Source organism: Globicephala melas, chromosome 19 (assembly GCF_963455315.2).
Source record: "Globicephala melas chromosome 19, mGloMel1.2, whole genome shotgun sequence".
NCBI lineage: Eukaryota > Metazoa > Chordata > Mammalia > Artiodactyla > Delphinidae > Globicephala > Globicephala melas.
In genome coordinates this window covers 7,871,636-7,890,853 of record NC_083332.1, presented here as the reverse complement: position 1 = coordinate 7,890,853, position 19,218 = coordinate 7,871,636, and the positions used below count along the sequence as shown (strand labels likewise).

General features: G+C 49.9%; 1 protein-coding gene across 5 annotated transcripts; it reads left to right on the top strand.

Moving 5' to 3' along the window:
- The first annotated feature begins 4,992 nt into the window (after positions 1-4,992).
- On the top strand, positions 4,993-19,077 carry LOC115862227 (zinc finger protein 835-like). Of its 5 annotated transcripts, XR_009560051.1 has the most exons (7): positions 4,993-5,205; positions 7,280-7,478; positions 10,159-10,270; positions 11,743-12,162; positions 12,753-12,855; positions 13,311-13,538; positions 16,355-19,077. XR_009560051.1 is itself a non-coding variant. In XM_060289014.1 (5 exons), exons 2-4 carry the CDS (start codon positions 7,450-7,452, stop codon positions 12,121-12,123), a joined length of 522 nt encoding a protein of 173 aa, XP_060144997.1. In that variant the 5' UTR covers positions 4,993-5,205; positions 7,280-7,449; the 3' UTR covers positions 12,124-12,162; positions 16,355-19,077. The 5 variants fall into 5 exon arrangements, 2 of the variants coding, with proteins under 2 accessions (XP_060144997.1, XP_030729603.1); XR_009560052.1 differs by lacking the exon at positions 12,753-12,855; XR_009560050.1 differs by having other exon boundaries at positions 12,753-13,538.
- The last annotated feature ends 141 nt before the right edge of the window (positions 19,078-19,218 follow it).

The window sequence follows — 19,218 nt, the reverse complement described above, 5'->3', positions numbered from 1 at the left end:
ATAATGCTGATGCTTCTGCTTCAAAGACCATGCTTGGAGGGTCTGCTCTGAGCTGTCACCCTGGACATCTGCCCATTCTTGTAGCAGACTGACAGTGCAGACAGAATGTACAGGGTCACAGAGAGTGAGGAGAGGGGTTGTTAAAGAAAGTGAGGCAGGAGATAGATGGGTCCCAGGCTAAGCAGCTGCAGTTTGTCCCCTGTGGACAGATACTCCAAGATGAAGATAATAGGATAATAGGAGAGGCTGAGCCCTGCCCAGATAAAAGAGACCACACATGTCTCATTCTCAAAATCAAGGAGACCTTCCCAACAATGTAAGCACAGAAAGGCTCCTTGGAGGTCAAAAAGGGAGTGATGTCAACCTACCCATAGGCCTCTTTGCTGGAATCCATCTTGGCTAAGAGATGCGCGTGCACACAGGGGAGGACCCTGAGATAAACCAAACACAGATCCAGAACCAGGAAAAGCAAGATGATTGGCCAAAGGAAACCCAGAAGAAATGCCCCATATGAGTGATTCAAACTGCCACAAGGGCGCGACTCTCTGAGCCTGCCAGTTTGTGCCTATTCACACATACTCTTTTTCCTCTGAATAAACACTTTACTTGTTTCACTACTTTCCGTTTCTCTGTGGGAATACATTTCTACAAAGCTGACGGTCCAGGGGCCTTGTCACTGGCCACTGGTCTAGTGGCTAGGATTCAGTGCTCTCACTGCAGTGGCCTGACTTCAATCTCTGGCTGGGAACCAAAATCCTGCTTCAAGCCGCTGAAGGTGGAGGTCACCTAAGATCAAAAAGAGGCAGGAGGAATCCTGGGCAGGCAAACCCAATAGCAGTTCAGTGCAGACCGATGTCCCAAAGCTCCCCACTTGACTCTTTTATCCTTAGACTCTTGGATGTGGGTTAGGGAGAGTCCTAGGGAGGGAAAGAGCTCAAGCCATACCACAAATTGAAGAAGGGTTAGTAGAGGGGGGTCAGGGTGTGAAAAAGGGAGAGATGTTAATAGTGACCATCAGGGCCTTATAGGTACAGGAAGAGGTGAGTCTTTATCTTGGGAGCAGTGGGAAGCCATTCAAAACTTTTCAAGCAGGAGCATGGCTTGATTGGATGTACAAAAATAAAATTACCCCGGCAGCTTTATTGTGACAAATGGATCGGTTGTGAGTCCAGAGAAGGAAGAGATTTATGGTTAGCAAAACGGGACAGAGAAGTAGTTTCTTCACAGAACTGGATCTTTATTTTATTTTTTTAATTTTTTTTATTTTTTGGCTGTGCTGGGTCTTTGCTGTGGCACAGGCTTAGCTGGCCCACAGCATGTGGGATCTTAGTTCCCCGACCAGGAATCAAACCCACCTCCCCTGCACTGGAAGACGGACTCTGAACCACTGGACCACCAGGGAAGTCCCTCAGAACCGGCTCTTGAAGGACGCATGTGACAGGGAGAGAACGGGGAAGCGCATTCTCAGCAGAGGGAACAGCGTGTGTAACAGTTTGCCTTTGGGGAAGGCAAGAGAAAAATCCAAAGGTCAGTGACCCTTGGACCTCTACATGCCCCACGTGCCCAGCACAATCCCTCAGGCCTCTACTCAAATGTCACCTGCTTCTAAAAGCCATTCCTGAACAGTCCGTTTAAAGAGTCATCTCATCCCTTTTCTCTGCTTTATTCTTCACAACAATTAACACTGCCTGAAGTTATGCCACACATCTCGACAAATTTAGCACTGTAGTTAAGCTAACAGAGTATGAATCCAGATGGTCCTGGTTCACATCCCAGCTCTACTCCTTGCTATGTGCCCTTCTGTTGCTTAATCTCTGTTTGTTACAGTTTGGCGATAATAATAGTACCGGTCTCACAGGGCTTTGTGAGATAGATGAATTCGGGTGTGTACCAATGTTCTCACATGATCTGCATTTCCACTTCTCCCGAAGCATCTCAATAACCTATTAACATACCGTTTTCTCTAGCGATTTGTGTTCATCATTGTTATTGATAGTCAATCTCCCCCCATCAAATTATAAGCTCTATTTTGTTTCCCATTGTATCTCCAGTGCCTAGAACAGTGTCCGGTGCAAAGTAAGCCCTGAGCAAGAAAGATGAAAGAATAAAAATGGCAGACTGGCTACTGGGGCTGGTGCTTCATCACGCTTCATTGTTGCTATGGTGACAGTGGAGCCTGCCCAACGAGTCTCAGATTCAGTAACCTTGTTTCTATCCGGCTCACCCATTGACCACCTGTGTCTCCAGCTCTTGCAGCCAGAAAACTACAACTCCCGGCAGGCTGAGCGCCTCCAACTCGGTCCGCTAAGCGTGGGCGCCTGCGCAGTAGAATCTGCCACCCGACATTCCCCCGGAGTTTGTACCTGCTGCAGGGCGCTTTGTCGGATGGGGGCAGAAGAATTGCTCTCGCTGAGCATTGTGGGGCTCCCTAGTCTCTCCCGGCTCTCTCGGGTCCGAAGGGTCTGGGTCCCAGAACAGCCATCTCAGCGTGGGGTGGTGGCGTGGAGGAGACCTCTCCGGTTTCCATGGTGATGGGCCAGGCTAGACGCGCGTGATGGCTGCGAGTGCGTTGCCATGGTAACCCTGGAGCGGAAGGGGGCGGGGTGAGATGAAGGTGTTTAAGGACTGTCTTAGGAGGAAATAGAGTAACTGCAGAGGAACTGAGATGCTCATGGAGGAACGGAGAGTGTGATGGGGGAATCGGTGTGACATAGGCGGTGTTGGGGAGATACTAAGGGATTGGGAGTGTTTTGGTGAATTCATATGTAAAAGGAACCGAGAATTGGGTTTGTACATTTGTACAGTTGTTACAGGATTCTTATAGGGGCTAGTGGAAGCTTGTAGGGAACACTGAGATGTTTTGGGAGAGTGGGGGAATTATAAGAAGAGTTTGATGTTTTGAGGTGTAATGGGAAGTTGTATAGCTATGTTGTCCAATACCCTAGCAGGTAGCCACATGTGGCTAAAGTAAATTAATTAAAGTGAAATATAATTAAAAATTCAGTTCCACAGTCACACTCACTCCATTTCAAATACTCAGTGGCTCCACTGTATTGGACACTGAAGATCTACAACATTTCCATCATCGGAGAAAGTTCTGTTGGCCAGTGCTGATATATAGGGTGAATTGGGATGTTATGGCGAATGTGGAGTTTCCCGGTTCCTAACTGTCCAGCCATATCTCTTATCACTTGCCCTCCTGCCTCACCTACAGCGGGCTCCACCCCGTTCCCCAAACAGGACCAGCTTAATCCAATTTTTGCCCCTGCCGTTCCCTGCCTGGATTGCCCATCCAACTCTGTACCTTTCAGACTTAAATGTCACCTCCCAGAAGAGGATCCCCTGGACAGCCCTATTTAAAGTAGCCACCACCCCATTCCCACCACCATCAACTATTCCATTCCCCTTTCAGAAACTTTATCAGGATCTAAAGTTATCTTGTCCATAATTTGTCATTTAATTGTCCATCTTCCCCACTAGGGGGAGGTCTTGTGCTGTTTACCATGAAAAATTCCAGGGCCCGGAAGTGTGCCTGGCACAGAGGGGACACTCCATAAATTATGTTGATGAAATGCATAGAGGCGATTCAGAATTTGGAAGCAGTGATATTACAGGGGAGATTGGGGGTATTAGAGAAACATATTCATAGTGGAGCTGGGGGACATAGAAGAGGAATAGATACCAGGAATTTAGGTGATAAAAGAGGAACTGGGGCTCAAGGGTTACATTAGAAAACAAATGAGGGGGTGGTAGAGGAGGACTTGGGATGTTCCATGGAATACATTGTTATTTGCAGAATTATTAAACGCCCAGTGCCTCAGTCTCCTCATCTGTAAAATGTAAATAACAGTAGTATCCATCTCATAAGTTTCTTGGAGGAATAACTGAGGTAACACATGGCATGTGTTTGGAAGACTGTCATCATCAAAATTATTACTGAAGGTGAAGCAGGAGTTGGGATACACAGGGTCCTGCCTCCCTGCCCCACCCCGTCCCCCAACTTGGCCTCATGCACCTGGGAAGAACTCTGGGTTCCAAAACAATGGTTTGAAATCCAGTCTGCTGAAGCACGCCATCTCAGACTATGGGCCTGTGTTTTTGTAGCAACAATTGGCAGGAGACGGGTAGCAGTAACTCTTCTCTGTGTGGATAGTCAAGAACTCTCTTTGGGGCTCCCCTGGTGGCGCAGTGGTTGAGAGTCCGCCTGCCGATGCAGGGGACACGGGTTCGTGCCCCGGTCCGGCAAGATCCCACATGCCACGGGGCGGCTGGGCCCGTGAGCCATGGCCGCTGAGCCTGAGCGTCCGGAGCCTGTGCTCTGCAACGGGAGAGGCCACAACAGTGAGAGGCCCGCGTACCGCAAAAAAAAAAAAAAAAAGAACTCTCTTCATAGCTCCCCATATGGCCCTCTTCACTCATCAACATCCTATGCCTGCCCTCCGTGGTGATATTTAATTAGCCCTGAACGACATTGTGCCAGGTGGTTTACCTAGAGGATCACCCCAAACACCCCATTGTGCCCGTTTTCCAGCTGCGGAAATTAAATGAGAGAGGTTCAGGAACTTGCCTAAGGACACAGCAGAGAGGAGGGTAGTTTCCCGCTCAACCTCCGCCCCTGCACTTTTTCAGTGGTTCTCATTTTAGCAGAAAGAGTGCTTGGATGAAGCCATGCACAGCAGGCTCCCAATACGGCTGTCACGCATTTGTTGACGCTCCTTCTCGCTGAACCTCAGTTTCTTCATGTGGAAAATGGGGATAATAGTAACTAACCAAGGCTGTTTTGAGAACTGAAAATAATGTGCTTATACTTAGCCCATGCTAAGTACATCAGTAACTGGATGTTACTATATATCTGCCCTTCCCGTTTCTTTTTGAAAGACTGAAGCAGTGGGTTGACGTTTGAGGGGAATTTGGTGACGCTGCAGAGGGAGTGAAGACTCCCCTTTCCAACCTCCTGAGAAAAACCAGCCACGGTACCCGAAATGCACTACGCATGCGCATTCAGGTGGCCGGAAGCGCCGCTGCCCCGAGTCCTCCAGTAAATGGAGACCCCGGTGAACCGGCAATATACCCGGGCCGAACGGTGAGGCGGCGAAGTTTGGGAAGATACGGGTCGCATCTGAAAGGCACCGGGGGACCAGAGGTCTGGTCAGTCCCTAGTTGAAGGGACTCCCTTCATGCCTCTCCCCGCACACACAGACTCCGGTAATGGTCTCGCCCGATTCCCGTTCCCTTCTATCACTCCAGGACATACCAAGTTTCCAGCAGAGGGGTGGGAGGAGCGGGCCTGAGTGAGGAAGGGCCCATTTGGCGGGTGAGATCATTGTCACGGAAGTCAGGAGAAAAATGGGGGGAAGGGGGGAAAGAGGGTCCAAACAGTTGGGAGAAGAGTGGAGAGGCCTTCAGGAGACCCTTGTGTGCAGGGAGCGGGGCCTGGAAGACCTTTGCCAGGGAAAGAAGGCGGGGATCTCTGGATGGGCGAGTTCATTGGGTGGGGAGCTGAGAGGTTCTGATGACGAGTTCATTGTGTGGCCGACTGAGGGGGATGAATGGTTGGGAGAGACCATTGTTTGCATGGGGAGATTTGGGCAGTGCTTGGGAGTGACCTCTGCGTGTATGAATGCGGAGGGTCACGGTGAGTGTGTGCGCGGGTAACAGGTTTGAACTGTGCCTTGAAGCAGGAGTTAGATTCTGACAGAGGCTCTGAGATGTGGGCCAACAACAGGTGCAAACGCCCCATGATGGAAGAGTTAAGGATCCACTTGCAGAAGGAGGGTCTGCCCATTGGAATGTAAGGTCCGTGGGCAAATACATCGAGAGCGATGCTGGAGAGTATGCAGGGGACATATCAAAGGGGACTGGACTGCCAGGCTGAGGGGCCTGACGCTGTCCCACGATCCTGGGGAGCCATGGGAGGGTTGTGAGCAGGACTGGAGCAAGATAAGCTCTGGGTGTAGAAGGACCTGTCTGGGGCTGTGTGGGAGACGGACTGGATCGGGGAGGTTGGAGGTGAGAGGCCAGAGCGGAGGCTGGGGTGATGATCCCGGAGGCGAGGAGAAGACCTGAGCTGGGACTTCCCTGGCGGTCCAGTGGTTAAGACTCCGTGCTTCCACTGCAAGGGATGAGGGTTCGATCCCTGGTCAGGGAACTAAGATCCCACATGCGTGTGGCGCAGCCAAAAAACAAACAAACAAAAAAAGACCTGAGCTGTGGCAGGGGCCATGGGGAAAGAGGGCAGAATAAAAGGCAGAAAACGTGGGAAGGTTGGGAGACTGACAGATCAGGGAGGGGGTAGGAAGGAGGAGGACGGAGGAATGAGAACTCCCTGGGAACCTGACCCAGCGACTGGGTGGCACTGAGGCTGCTGGGACAGTGATGGGCACAGATGGGGACCCCAGGAGGAGGGGTGTGCTTGGAGGAGGACTCTGAGGTCTGCACAGATGTCATGAGTGTGAGGGGTCTGCAGGTCATCCAGGGGGCTTGGAAGTGAGGTTCCGGTGCTGTCAGCTGTGGTTGGCCCTGGGTACTGTGAGGCTCATTAGGCTATCTGGGGAGAGGGAAGTGAAGTGAGGAAGACAAAGGTTCAGTCCAAGAGGCCATAATGTGAAGGGCCTTGAATGCCAGGTTGAGGGGCTCAATTTTTTTTTTTTTCTTTTTTAAAGATTTATTTATTTTTGGCTGCATCTGGTCTTAGTTGCAGCGCCTGGGCTCTTCGCTGTGGTGCACGGGCTTCTCTGTAGTTGTGGTATGCGGGTTTTCTCTTCTCTAGTTGAGGCACGCGGGCTTAGTTGCCCCGCGGCATGTGGGACCTCAGTTCCCCGACCAGGGATCGAACCGGGCGTCCCCTGCTTTGTAAGGTGGATTCCTTACCACTGGACCACCAGGGAAGTCCCGAAGGGCTCATTTTTCTACTGGGGGTTCTGGGGAGCCATGGGAGGAAAGTGAGCAGGGAAGAGGCAAGAGCAGCTCTGGAGGCCAGAAAGACTCCTCTAGGGCCACGTGGGGGATGGACTGGAGAGGGGAGACTGGAGGCAAGGAGGCCTGGAGGAGGCTGGGTGAGGACACGCATGAGCTGCTTTCAGGGCTATGGGGTTGGAGAGTACAGTGTGTAGCTGTTGGTGGAGGCCATGGGAATATCTGCCGTCCCTCCGAGGAGGGTCTTGGAGAGAGAGGGCCTCCCTGGGCCCCCAGGGCAGATGAGACTTTGGAGGAGACCTCTCTCCCAACTCCAGCAGCTTAGAGAAAACCCTCACTGTCACCTCTCTTCTCTCTTCCTCAGCCCCCTTGGAGCTGACCAACGGCAGCCCCACCTCACCCTCACTTCAGCCTCCAGAGCCAGGGACTGGGTCTGGGACAGACCGCACCCAATGAAGGCGGGAGGTGGAGAAGCGGGTCCTGGAGACCCCCCAGACTTTCTGGGATTCAGTCCATCTCAACTGAGGATACACCATGAGGAGCCTGAGGTCCCAGAAGAAGAGGTGAGCCCCCCGACGCCCACCCACCCCAGGAGTCAGGTCTCAGCAGGAATAGAGATTTAGGCAGCTGTGAATTTGATTCCCAGATCTATTGCTTCCTGGCTTTGTGTCTTGGCCCATGGACACGCTGCTCTGAGCCTTAGTTTCTGCTTCTGTGAGAATGAAACCTTCCCTGTTGTGGGGATGCCAGGAGATGGTGTCCGATTCAGAGCACAATGAATGTATTCATTATTTCTGTACCTAGAACAGTGATGGATGTATGATTGTGCTGGATCTCAAACTTGAGAGCCATTGGAGAAAATGAGGGCTCCCTCGCTCCCTCCTCCGTGTACCTCTTTCAGGTCTTTGCTTCAGTGTCACCTTCTCAGCGGGCCTCCCCAGGCCATCCCCTTTAACGTGGCATTCCCATCCCACCCCAGGCATTTCCTATCCCCTTTCCCTCCTTTACTTCTCAGGCTTTCATGAAACGTTTGCCTTCAAGCTAGTCTTCATAAAAAACCCTAACTCTAGGGCTTCCCTGGTGGCGCAGTGGTTAAGAATCCGCCTGCCAATGCATGGGTCCCCATCTATCCAATGAAGGTTCATTATTACAAGGGTATGATATTGTGGGTTCAAATCCCACCTCTGCCTCTTACCAGCCCTATGATCTGATCCGGATATTTCTTAACTTCTGAGCCTCAGTTTTGTCGTCTGTCAGATGGGGATTATAAAAGTCCTCACCTCATAGAGTGAGTTCAGGGAGTTAATACACACAAATTGCTCAGAACAGTGCCTACACCCTCTAAGTATCAAATAAATATTAGCTAATAAGGTTATCTCTAACACCATCCCCAAATTCACAGATGAGTATGGGTTTGTAAGGGCTGCTTTAGTGTTACTTTCCAGATTCAAATCTTGACTCTTCCACTCCCAAGCTCTGTGACCTCGGGCAAGTGACTCACCTTCTCTGAGCTTCAGTCTCCCTGCAGAAGACTGGGTTATTGTGAGCACTCAGTCTGGTGCCTAGTATCCAGAAGGCGCTGCATAAACGCCAAATAAAAGGTGGTTTTTTTTTAGCTGTGTCCCCTCTGTGGGGTCTTGGCTGCCAATGGCATGTATTGGTTTCCCATGAAACCAATTACCACAAATCTGGTGACGTAAAACTACAGACATTTATTCACTTACAGTCTGGAGGTCAGAAGTTCAAAATGAATTTCACTGAGCCACAATCGAGGTGTCAGCAGGGCTGTGCTCCCTCGGAGACGTTAGAGGAGAAACCATTTCCTTGCCTTTTCTATCTTCTAGAGCTGCATTCCTTAGCTCCTGATCCCTTCTTCCATCTTCACAGCCAGCAGCTTAGTATTTTGGTTCAGTAGTCACATCACCTTCTTCTTCTGCATCAAATCTCCCTTTGCTTCCCTCTTATAAGGAGACTTATGATTACATTCACAGTCACCCAGATAATCCAGGATAATCTCCCCATCTGAAGATTCTGAATTTAATCACATCTGCAAAGTCCCTATTACCATTTAGGCAACACTCACAAGTTCTAGATATTTAGGACCAGGATATATTTAGAGGCCATTATTCAGCCTACCATATGACAGAAAACCCCAACTCAAACTTGCTTAAGCAACGAAAGGTAATATATTGCCTCACCTAACCAAAGAGTGGAGGAAAGGATGCTTCAGGTGAAGCTAGATCTAGGTGCTGTCTAGATCTAGGAAGCTGTCTCTCTCTTTTCTTGGGACCGTTTTCCTCTATGGATATTTCATTGCCAGGTTGACTCTTCCCACAGGGTGCAAAAGATGGACACAGGCAGTGCCAGGCTCCCATCCAAAGATAAGTGCTATGGAGAAAAGTAAAGCCAGGAAGCAGGTAGGAAGCATCGGAGGGGTAGCATGAGTTTCGATTTCAGATAGAGTGGTAAGGAGAGGCCTCAGGGAAAAGTGACATTGGACCAAAGACCTGACCAAGGTGAGGGAGGAACTGTGCGTCTGTGGAGGGGAAGAGGGTTCCAGGCACCAAGTCCATTGAGGAGGCCTTGAGTGTGGCCAGAGCCTAGTGAGCCAGAGGAGAAGGCAAGAGATGAGGTCAAGGAGGGGACACAGGCGGGTCATGCAGGGCCTCCTGGGTCGTGAGGACTTGGGCTTTTCCCTGAGTTAGAGGGGAACCAGGGGAGGCCTCTGAGCTGACTTAGGTGTTAACCGGCGCCTTCTGGCGGCTGCGTGGGGAACAGACCTGAGGGGTGGACGGCTGAGGCAGGGAACCCAGGGAAGAGACCACAGCAATAGCCCGGGAGAGAGATGATTTTGGCTCACAGGAGGGTGCTGGCTGTGGAGATGGTGCGAAGTGGCCCGATTCTGCCTGCATTTTCAAGTTAGAGCCAACAGGCTTGATGAGAGATTAGATGAAGGTGTGTGAAAAAGGGGTGTCAGGTTTTTGCCCCGAGCACTTGGAAGGAAAGAAGGAGCTGCCTTTTCCTGAAATGAAGGCGTCAGGAGGGACGGGACGGGGGGCGGGGGAGGGGGGGAGTAGAATTTCAATCTTAACCCATTTAATCCGCATTGCCGCTCCAGGAGGGCGGTCCCGTTATCTGCCCATTTTACAGATGAGGCGGCTGCAGCCCCAAATCCACAGTCATGTCTGGGCAGGGGTGGGATGAGGGGATGACCCGAGGACTAAGCCCATTCTTCTCTTCCAGGCGCGCGGAGGAGACGAGGCGGAGGCTCCGGCCCTGGTGCAGCTCATCGACGAGCACGGGACGTACTCGACTGCGCGCCTGGTTCCCGACGTTTCTGCGGAGGAGCGCTCAGGTAAGGAGGAGCCAGGCTCGCTTCGCAGCGGCTCCGAGGGCCGGGAGGGGCTGGCGCGGCCCAGGCAGTTCAGCTGCGCGGCCTGCGGGAGGGCCTTCAAGCGCGCGTGGGAGCTGCTGAGCCACGAGGTGGTGCACACGGCGGCGCGGCCCTTTCGCTGCGGCCTGTGTGCGGCCGCCTTCAAACGCCACTCGGACTGCAAGGGCCACCGGCCGGTGCACAGCGACGAGCGGCCGCACGGTTGCGATGCCTGCGGCAAGCGCTTCAAGCGAGCCAGCAACCTGCAGGTGCGGAGAGGGGGGCGGAGCCGACGAGAGGCTGGGGTACGCGAAAGGGGCAGGGGAGAGCAGTGGACCTGAGGTGGGCGGGGCCTGCTGCGAGGGGCGGGGCCTGCGGGGAAAAGGCAGGGCAAGGCAATGGACCTAAGGTAGGGCCAGGTATGAAGGGAGGGGTGGAGGTTTCTGGGACCAGGTTGAACAGGGCCTTGGACTGGGGGTGAGCGGGAGCCGGTGGGGAGAGGCAGAGCCCACCGGAAGAGGGAGAGCAGAGCTGGGCCTGAAGGGAAAGTGGGCGGGGTGACCAGGAGGCCGAGGCGGGGAGGGGTTAAATGTATGTGGAGGTGAGCTAGAAGGTAGAAGAATCCCAGGAAAGATGTGAGGGGAGAGGCTTAGAGAAAGTGGTCTTGGCACTCAGGGAGGTAGCAGCTGGGATGATCATGAGATGATGGGAAATTGGGGATGGGTTTTCGAGGAAGGTAAGAAGGAGATAGGGGTCAGATTTGGAGGAGAAGGTACTGGAAAGGGAGGCTTCCATGGCTGGGGAGGGGTGGGGAGGCGGGAGGTGTGTTGAGGGCCATGATGGGAGGAAAGGAGAGGCTGGGAGTTAGCCTGGAGGCAGCCCAGCTCTCAGAGCTACCCTGGATCTCTCCTGTTACTGGATGCTGCCGTGACCCTCTCCTGCTGCCCCTTCTTGTGTGGCCAAGGGGACAGGAGAGCCTGGGATTCCCTACCCAAGGGGCCCAAAGGCTGCTTCCAGGGCTCTCTGGATCCACCATCCCCAGGGTGCACTTTGCCCCACCTGTGTGCACAACCTCTAGGCTGGACGGGTGGAAGGGAGGCTTGGACTGGGCTGTCCTTCTGTGGGTGCGATATCCCCCGAGGCCTGGGAAACCCCCGCCAGCTCTCCTGAGCCACCAAGTTCTAGTGTGGAACTCTGAGGGTTCCAAAGAATATAAATTTGAACCTGGCCTTCCGGGTCATTGTGAAGGTCTATTTGTCAGAGGGGGGAGGAAGAACGTATTTTATTTAATAGTTTGGTTTGTAATTTTAAAAATTTTAGACAATTGGTATGTGTATCTTCATTTGGTCTCTTTCTCAGAGACCTGCAAGGAGTAGGGGTGAATCTACCTGGAGAGGCATGTCCTGCAGAGGTGAGCCACTGTTCCTCACTCCCGGTGCTGTCCTCTTCCCCAGGAGCACCGCCGCCTCCACATGGGCGAGCGCCCCTTCCCCTGCCCGTCCTGCCCGAAGCGCTTCAAGACCCCCTACAAGCTGCACCGCCACGAGCCTCTGCACACCCCTTCGCGGCCCTTCCCCTGCCGGGACTGCAGCAAGGCCTTCGCGGCCGGGCCGGCCCTGCTTCTGCACTGGCGGCAGCACTGTGAGAACAAGCCGCGCTCCTGCAGGGTGTGCAGCAAACGCTTCACCCACCGCCACAGGCTGCGGGTGCACAAGCGTGTGCATACGGGCGATCGGCCCTTCGTCTGCCCGCTGTGCACCAAGGCCTTCAAGCAGTCCAACGCGCTGGCCTCTCACCTCCGCGTGCATTCGGTCGAGCGGCCCTACCCTAGCTAGGTGGCTAGCTGCTGCCATCCTGGACAGCACAGGTCTAAGGTATGAAGGCGTGAAGGGTGCCCGGTCGTGGCTGTGACATTTGAAGAATTGCCACTGATGCCCATGTAAGCCACTTACTATACTTAATATTCTTGAGAAGGACTTTGCAGAGGGCCTTTAACAAAACCTTTTTTTTTTTTTTCCCCTGCAAAGCCAAGACGAAAGTTTATAAATCTCATTCCAGGGTAGCAAGTGCACATACCCAACCGAGCACACTGGTTATGTGGTATAAATGTACATGGTAGTAACTTTAATCAAATCAGAGCTGCTACCATGTATAACCTGTTAGGTGGCCCTGTAGCTGTGTCAGTGTTCCTCATTTACTAAAATGTCAATGTGGTAATGAGGTCATCTGGTGGTGAGGATGCCCCATTGGTGGCTTGTGGCATAAAGAATATGAGGGTAGCCACAAATGCAGGTAGGAGCTGTAGGAGCCTTTCTTGAATGTGAGCGCTTCTGGGTCCTCCTCCACCACCTGTACGTAGACCTTTGGTACTAAGGCCTTGCTGGTGACTCTTGTCAAACTTAAAGAAGTTCACAGATGGATGGATAACTGTTCACTGTGGACACCCTGGGTTATGTCCTTGCAGGCATAGCACAGCAAAACCATTGGTGCTGAGATCTTCTAGTTGGTGGTGTATGGCGTTTTAGGAGCAATCATTTTGCCAGACATGGGCGTGACCTGCACTTCAGGTGGGCGTCCCATCTCTGTTGGCTGCTTCTTGGTCCCCATCTGTCAGATCAACTTGTAATGGTTGGAGGCCTTTCCACAGCATCCACAGTGTTCCCTTCAACCCTAGCATCAGCTCCATGAGCCCTACCTTTGGATGGACGTCCACTCTCATAGACCTTGCCTTGCAGGTGGCTGGAAGTGTGATAAGATAGCTTATGGGATGGTGGCCACAGTGGTGTCCACAATATCTGAGTCGTTCCATCCCAGCTCTGAGATCAGCTCTGCAGACAGTATTTTTTTAAGCCAGTAATAGCCCAGGTATCATGCAGCTGATTCCAAAGATGTCCCTTGGGTGCTGAAGAGGTCCCCTGGGTACTGAAGGTGTCCCCTGGGTGCTAAAGATGTCCCCTGGGTGGTTTGTGGGATTTTTCAGAACATCAGTATTGCCTCCCACCCACCCACACCCTACTCTCAGCCCTTCACAGATGTGCTCTCTGAAGAGAGAGCTGAACTTACGGACAAAGTTCAGCCCAAGGAAGTATGTTGCGGTCACTGGGGCTGTGATCTTGGTGATTTGGGACATTTCCAGAGCGCCTTCAACTCTCTTCTCCCACCTCTTGGTCTGGCCTCAGCTCCATGGATTCTCACCTTCTGAATGCTGTTTCTTTCAAGTCCCCAGCTTCACCTCCATAATGTGTTAGAGGTCCGGTCCCGTCCCGTCGTACCCCCCCACCCCCCACCCCACCCCCACCCCCCCACCCCCACCCCACCCCCACCCCCGCTCTGGGAATTTATGTAAACGCTTAATAGCATTAGGGGAGGAGCTAGGGATTTGCCTGGGAGGCATCATAAGGTGGGTCCTATCCACGTGGCATCACAGTTTAAGGTCAAGTCCTTAAAGGTCTTAGTCCTCCCCGCCCTAATATGCAGCTGTGCCTTTGACAGGCTTGCATTTTAAATTTTATCAAATGTCTTATTGGCATCTATTAAGATGATTCTGATTTTTCTCATTTGACCTAATAATATGATAAACTATAGTACATTAAAAAGAGCAGAAATATCCTTATATTCCTAGAATAAATCTCACCTGCTTATAGTATCCTCTGTTTTAATGATTTCTCTTCACCAATATTTTATTTAAGCATCTAAATTCATAAGTGAGGACTTCCCTGGTGGCGCAGTGGTTAAGAATCCGCCTGCCAATGCAGGGGACATGGGTTCGAGCCCTGGTCTAGGAAGATCCCACATGCTGTGGAGCAACTAAGCCCGTGCGCTGCAACTACTGAGCCTACGCTATAGATCCTGCAAGCCACAACTACTGAAGCCCATGCGCCCAGAGCCTGTGGTCTACAACAGGAGAGGCCACCGCAATGAGAAGCCCGCGCACCGCAACAAAGACCCAATGCAGCCAAAAATAAATAAATAAATAGATAGATAGTTAGATAAATAAATAGATAAATAAATAAAATAAAAAGCAGAAACCTGTCCTGGGGGAAGATATGTGGTACATTTACAGTCATTTTATCTATAACGTCAGACTTAAAACTAAAACTTCATCAGCAGGGGTAGAAGCAGAAAATTTGATAAATAATTAGAAAAAAAAAAAACTGATGATGGAAAGAGATCAATATATTACCCAGATTGGAATGAGCAGGGAACACTTCAAATTAACTGTGGCTAAGCTGCTAAAGAAAATAGGGAAGATCAAAAAGCAGATGAAATAAGGGCACATTTCAACAGAGAATTGGAATCTAGACAAGAATCAAATCAAGATTTTGGGCAAATGCAAAATGTGAAACTAAAGTTAATTGAATAGGTTTAATTGTATACTGGGTCCTGAATAAGATGATAAGATGGGACTCATGAATACAATGACAGGTCAATAGGAAATTGCCAAATGGAAGCATGGAGAGCAATTGAAAAACAAAACAAAACAAAAAAACACACAGAAGAGAATAAATGATAAAAGATATAAGGAACGTATATATATATATGAATATAAGCCATACATACATATAACTTAAGTACCAAAATGAGAGGAGAAACACATTGAGGGAGAAGCAAAATTTGAAGTAATAATGGCTAAGAATTGTCCAAAACTGATGAAAGACATTAACTCAAAGATTCAAGAAACTCAGCAAAATCCAAACTGGAAATACACAAAGAAAACCACACCTGGGCACATCATAGTCAAACTGTTGAAAATCAAAGCAAGGACTAAATTTTTAAAGAAGCCAGAGGACATTCAGGTTTGTTTCCATGTCTCGGCTATTGTGAATAATGCTGCAATGTACATGGGAGAGCAAGTATCTCTTCAAGATTCTGATTTTAATTCCTTTGGAGAAATACCCAGAGGTGGGATTGCTGGATCATATGGTATTGGGTTGGCCAAAAGGTTCATTTGGGTTTTTCCATAAGATGTTACAGAACAATAGTTCTGTTTTTAGTTTTCTGAGAACCTTCCATACTGTTTTCCAAAATGACTGTCCCAATTTGCGTTTCCACTAATAGTGCACAAAGGTCCCTTTTTTCCATACCTGGTTTTGATTTGCATTTCCCTGATAATTAGTGATGTTGAGAATGTTTTCATATACCTGTTGGCCATTTGTATCTTCTTTGGAAAAAAATGCCTATTTAGGTTCTTTGCCCTTTTTAAATCAGTTTTTTCTTTCTTTCTTTTGCTATTGAGTTGTATGATTTCCTCTGATATTTTAGAAATTAATATGCATACATAAAATTAATCCAGCTCTTCACATACACTTGGTACAATTTAATGTATGGCTGTTACATCTCAATCAAAAGAAGGAAATGCAATGGACTTGTGCTAGCCCACTGGATAGACTAGTGACCTAACCTTTGGCCAGTCCCTTCTTTGTCGTGAATAGTATTTTCTTCAGAGAGGTGTTTTTCATAGATCAAAGAATCCTTAGGAAGTCTAACAAAATAAGTAGTTTACCTGTCCTGGAAGAGTGCCATTTGTCAAAGTTCATTAACTGTTTGTTGGTTTGTTTTAAGTTTTCTTTTTTTTTTTTTTGCGGTACGCGGGCCTCTCACTGTTGTGGCCTCTCCCGTTGCGGAGCACAGGCTCCGGACGCGCAGGTTCAGCGGCCATGGATCACGGGCCCAGCCGCTCCACGACATGTGGGATCTTCCCGGACCGGGGCACGAAACCGCGTCGCCTGCATGGGCAAGCGGACTCTCAACCACTGCGCCACCAGGGAAGCCCTGTCAAATGAGAATTTTAAACACTGGGTTTAACAGACAGAGGCCCCTTCTAAGTGCTTTACAATTATTAACTCATTTAATGCTCACGACAACCCTATGAAGTGGGTGCTATTAGTCCCGTTTTGTAGCAGGGGAAACTGAGGCACAGGGAGGCTAAGCAAGCTGCCCAAGGTCACAGCCGGCTGGGGGCGGGCGAGATTCTACCTCGTGCCGTCCTGCACCGGACTAGGTGGGTAGGCTTCCCTATACTGGTGGGGTCTTGAATTTGGGATCTTGTCCGTCCTCCCCCATCAGGATGTGAGCTCTGGCACCTCGCCTGGTGCACACAGGCATTTAATGAACATTGTGGAATCAAGAAGGGATGAGTGGATATCTTAGGATGGCCACATCCCTTCGTGACCGCCTGCGCCCTCCTGCCGTGCTCTGCTCGAGGAATTCTATTCGTGGTCAAGACGTTTAGTCCCAGTAAACTCGATCGTCGGGGCGAGGGGGGACCCCAAGGAAATCACCAGCTTGGGCTGAGTCAGGACGAAGAAGAATCCGCTCACAGCGGGGCACGGGCGCCACCTGGCGGCGGAGTTCTGCTAAGACAGAGCCGCTGGGAGACCCGGAACGTTTGCTTTGGGTGAAGTGGAATCGACATCTGAAAGGGAGTTGATATCGGGTGTTATTAGTGGGCGGTCGTCTGAAAATCAGTGTATGATGATGGGTGCCATCTACCAGTGGCTTCCAAACTTTTCTGGCCGTGACGCGCAGTAAGAAATCATTTCACATTAACATGGTTTCATCAAATACCACCCTGTACTGCATGATGTTTTTTATTCAACTGTATTCCTATTTTTAAATGTCGGTCAGATCCCCTGATCACACCTCCAGGGATTCCCCCTCTGACTTCAAGGTGAACGGAGCTCAGAGAGGTGAAGACACTTGTCCAAATCCAGACAGGTTGTATGCGACAGTGCCAGTTTCTGCCTCAGTCCTAAAGCACAGAAATCACTAAATGCTCCAAATTTCACTGCTATTGAGTACAATTTAATTTAGTCCTTTCTCCATTTTGCCAGTAAGATTGAGCTGCACTGGTCTGCTGTTTTCTTATTACTGTATAATGTAAATGAATGACATTCCCAGGCTCAGGCTTAAAAAATGCAAGTCTTCTTATGTTACAAAATGAATCTGAGACAGCAATAAAGAACCTACATTGAGGTGGCACTCGCAGCATCATTGCCAACACCACTGTCACCATCACCATCGTCACCACGGTCGTCATCATAACCATCACATCCCCTTCTCTGTCACCGTCAGCATCACATCGTGATCATCATCACTGTCACCACCTTCATTCACCATCATCATCGCCATCCCCACTACGGCCATCACCAACATCACCACTGTCACCGCCACAAAAATCACCCCCACTTGAAAGCAGGTAGCAGCCCACACTTTTTGTCTCCTAGCTACAGCCTTGGCCCAGCAAGCCTGCGTCCTCCATCCCTCTCTCCACCCTGAGCCACAGGGGATGTGACTATGACCCCGAGGGTAGTGCTGTCTTACTTGGGAACCAAGAGGATTCTGGGTTTGAGTCTCTGACTTTTCTTTAAGTGACCTCAGTTCTCTTCTGAGCTTGTTGCCACAAGGTTGACCATCCATAGATGGTGAGCCCAGCCCCTGGACCAGGGGAGGCTCTGCCCAGTGTAGCTCTAGGACCCTTGAGGTGGCTGAGACTCGGGGTGGGGTGTTTAAGGCTGAACGCCTCCTGCTATAGGGGTTTGAGACCACTTTGGGAGGGGAGACCTGAGGGTCTGGGTTCTCTGTACTCATTGTCCTGTCTTAGGAGAGAAAGAGGAAGTCCCTCTGGGATGGCAAACAGGGCCGGTCGTCATGACTCTGCCCCCCGCCAAGATGAGACTTCCCAGGTCCCAAAGGAGAAAGTGAGAATGACAGCCTAACTTCCAGAAGTCCCATCCTAGGGAGTTGCCATTTCCATCGCCTTCCTGAAATACCCGTTTTTAAATTTCTTGTTCACTGTTATATCCCCAGAGCCTAGTACCCTGTATGGCACATAGTAAGTACTCAATAAATGTTTGTCAAATCAACGGGAAAAGAGATGGAGAGTCCCCCTCCCCTGCAACTGTTAGGGAAGAGATGGGATTCTGCATCATATCGTTAATTCAAAGGATCTGATTTGATACGGTGTGAAGGGGAGAACTTTTACAAAATTATTAACTTTGTACTGTGCACTAAAGAGACTTTGAAAATTAATAATTCATTCCAACATCTCCTGTTCCTTATGAATATTTCTCAGATGTGATTTCAACAAAAATGTGTTCTACCATGCCCCAAACTGTAGGAGTTGTGGTCAGGTCCAGTGACTATTCCCTCCAGAAGAAGGCTTTCACCCTGCTGGGTTGTCTTGATCATTTGCTGCCCTGCTTTTAACATCCTGCCTGTAAACTGAATAAATACAGGTAAGCTTTCTCATTAGATCACAAGATCGATAGCCCTTTCCCTCACGATGGGAAACTAAATCCCATGACTCTGATGGATTAATTATCTTACAAACAGAACTAGTGAGCCCACGTTTGTACTAAATTAGCAAACGGTGCCAGGCCCACCGATGACAACTTCCGGGATGGCTGAGAGTAGAAGGTGGCGACCCCTGCTCGCAGCCCCGACAACACACAGGCGAGAGTCACCTCCAATTTTGTCCCATTTTTTGAATCCAATTTTGAAGATGGTTTTGTGTTCTTAAAGCATTCTTATAAAGCCTGTGTGTTGAACTGCATTTGTGAGAACAAAATGAGTTCTAGGTCCCTTATTTTTCTTTAATACTTTCTTTCTGTTGTTACTATTTATATTGTTTGTATGTCTTGATAAAAGCTAATTAATCAACGACGTGGTGGGCAATTTGGAGTTTTTTTCTTTCCTGTGCAATGTTGAGGTAGCAAGGTTGACATGCTGCTTTCAGTCCCCTCTCTTGAGATATGAAGAATTCCAAAATATAAATTAAAAAATTTTAAAGGTACACACTGAGATTCTGGGGTTGCTTCTTACTGCAGCATAACCCAGCCTATCCTGACTGATACAGTTTCTGGTTCTCAGTAGAGCCTGAAATGTGCAAGTCTCAAAAAAAAAAAAAAAAAAAAAAAGTGAGTAAATGA

Excerpts from the sequence above, each read along its gene's own strand:
- LOC115862227 (XM_060289014.1), top strand. The coding sequence starts at position 7,450 with ATGAGGAGCCTGAGGTCCCAGAAGAAGAG. Across the intron at positions 7,479-10,158 it reads CTGAGGTCCCAGAAGAAGAG|GCGCGCGGAGGAGACGAGGC; the intron begins GTGAGCCCCCCG and ends CTTCTCTTCCAG. Across the intron at positions 10,271-11,742 it reads TTCTGCGGAGGAGCGCTCAG|GAGCACCGCCGCCTCCACAT; the intron begins GTAAGGAGGAGC and ends CCTCTTCCCCAG.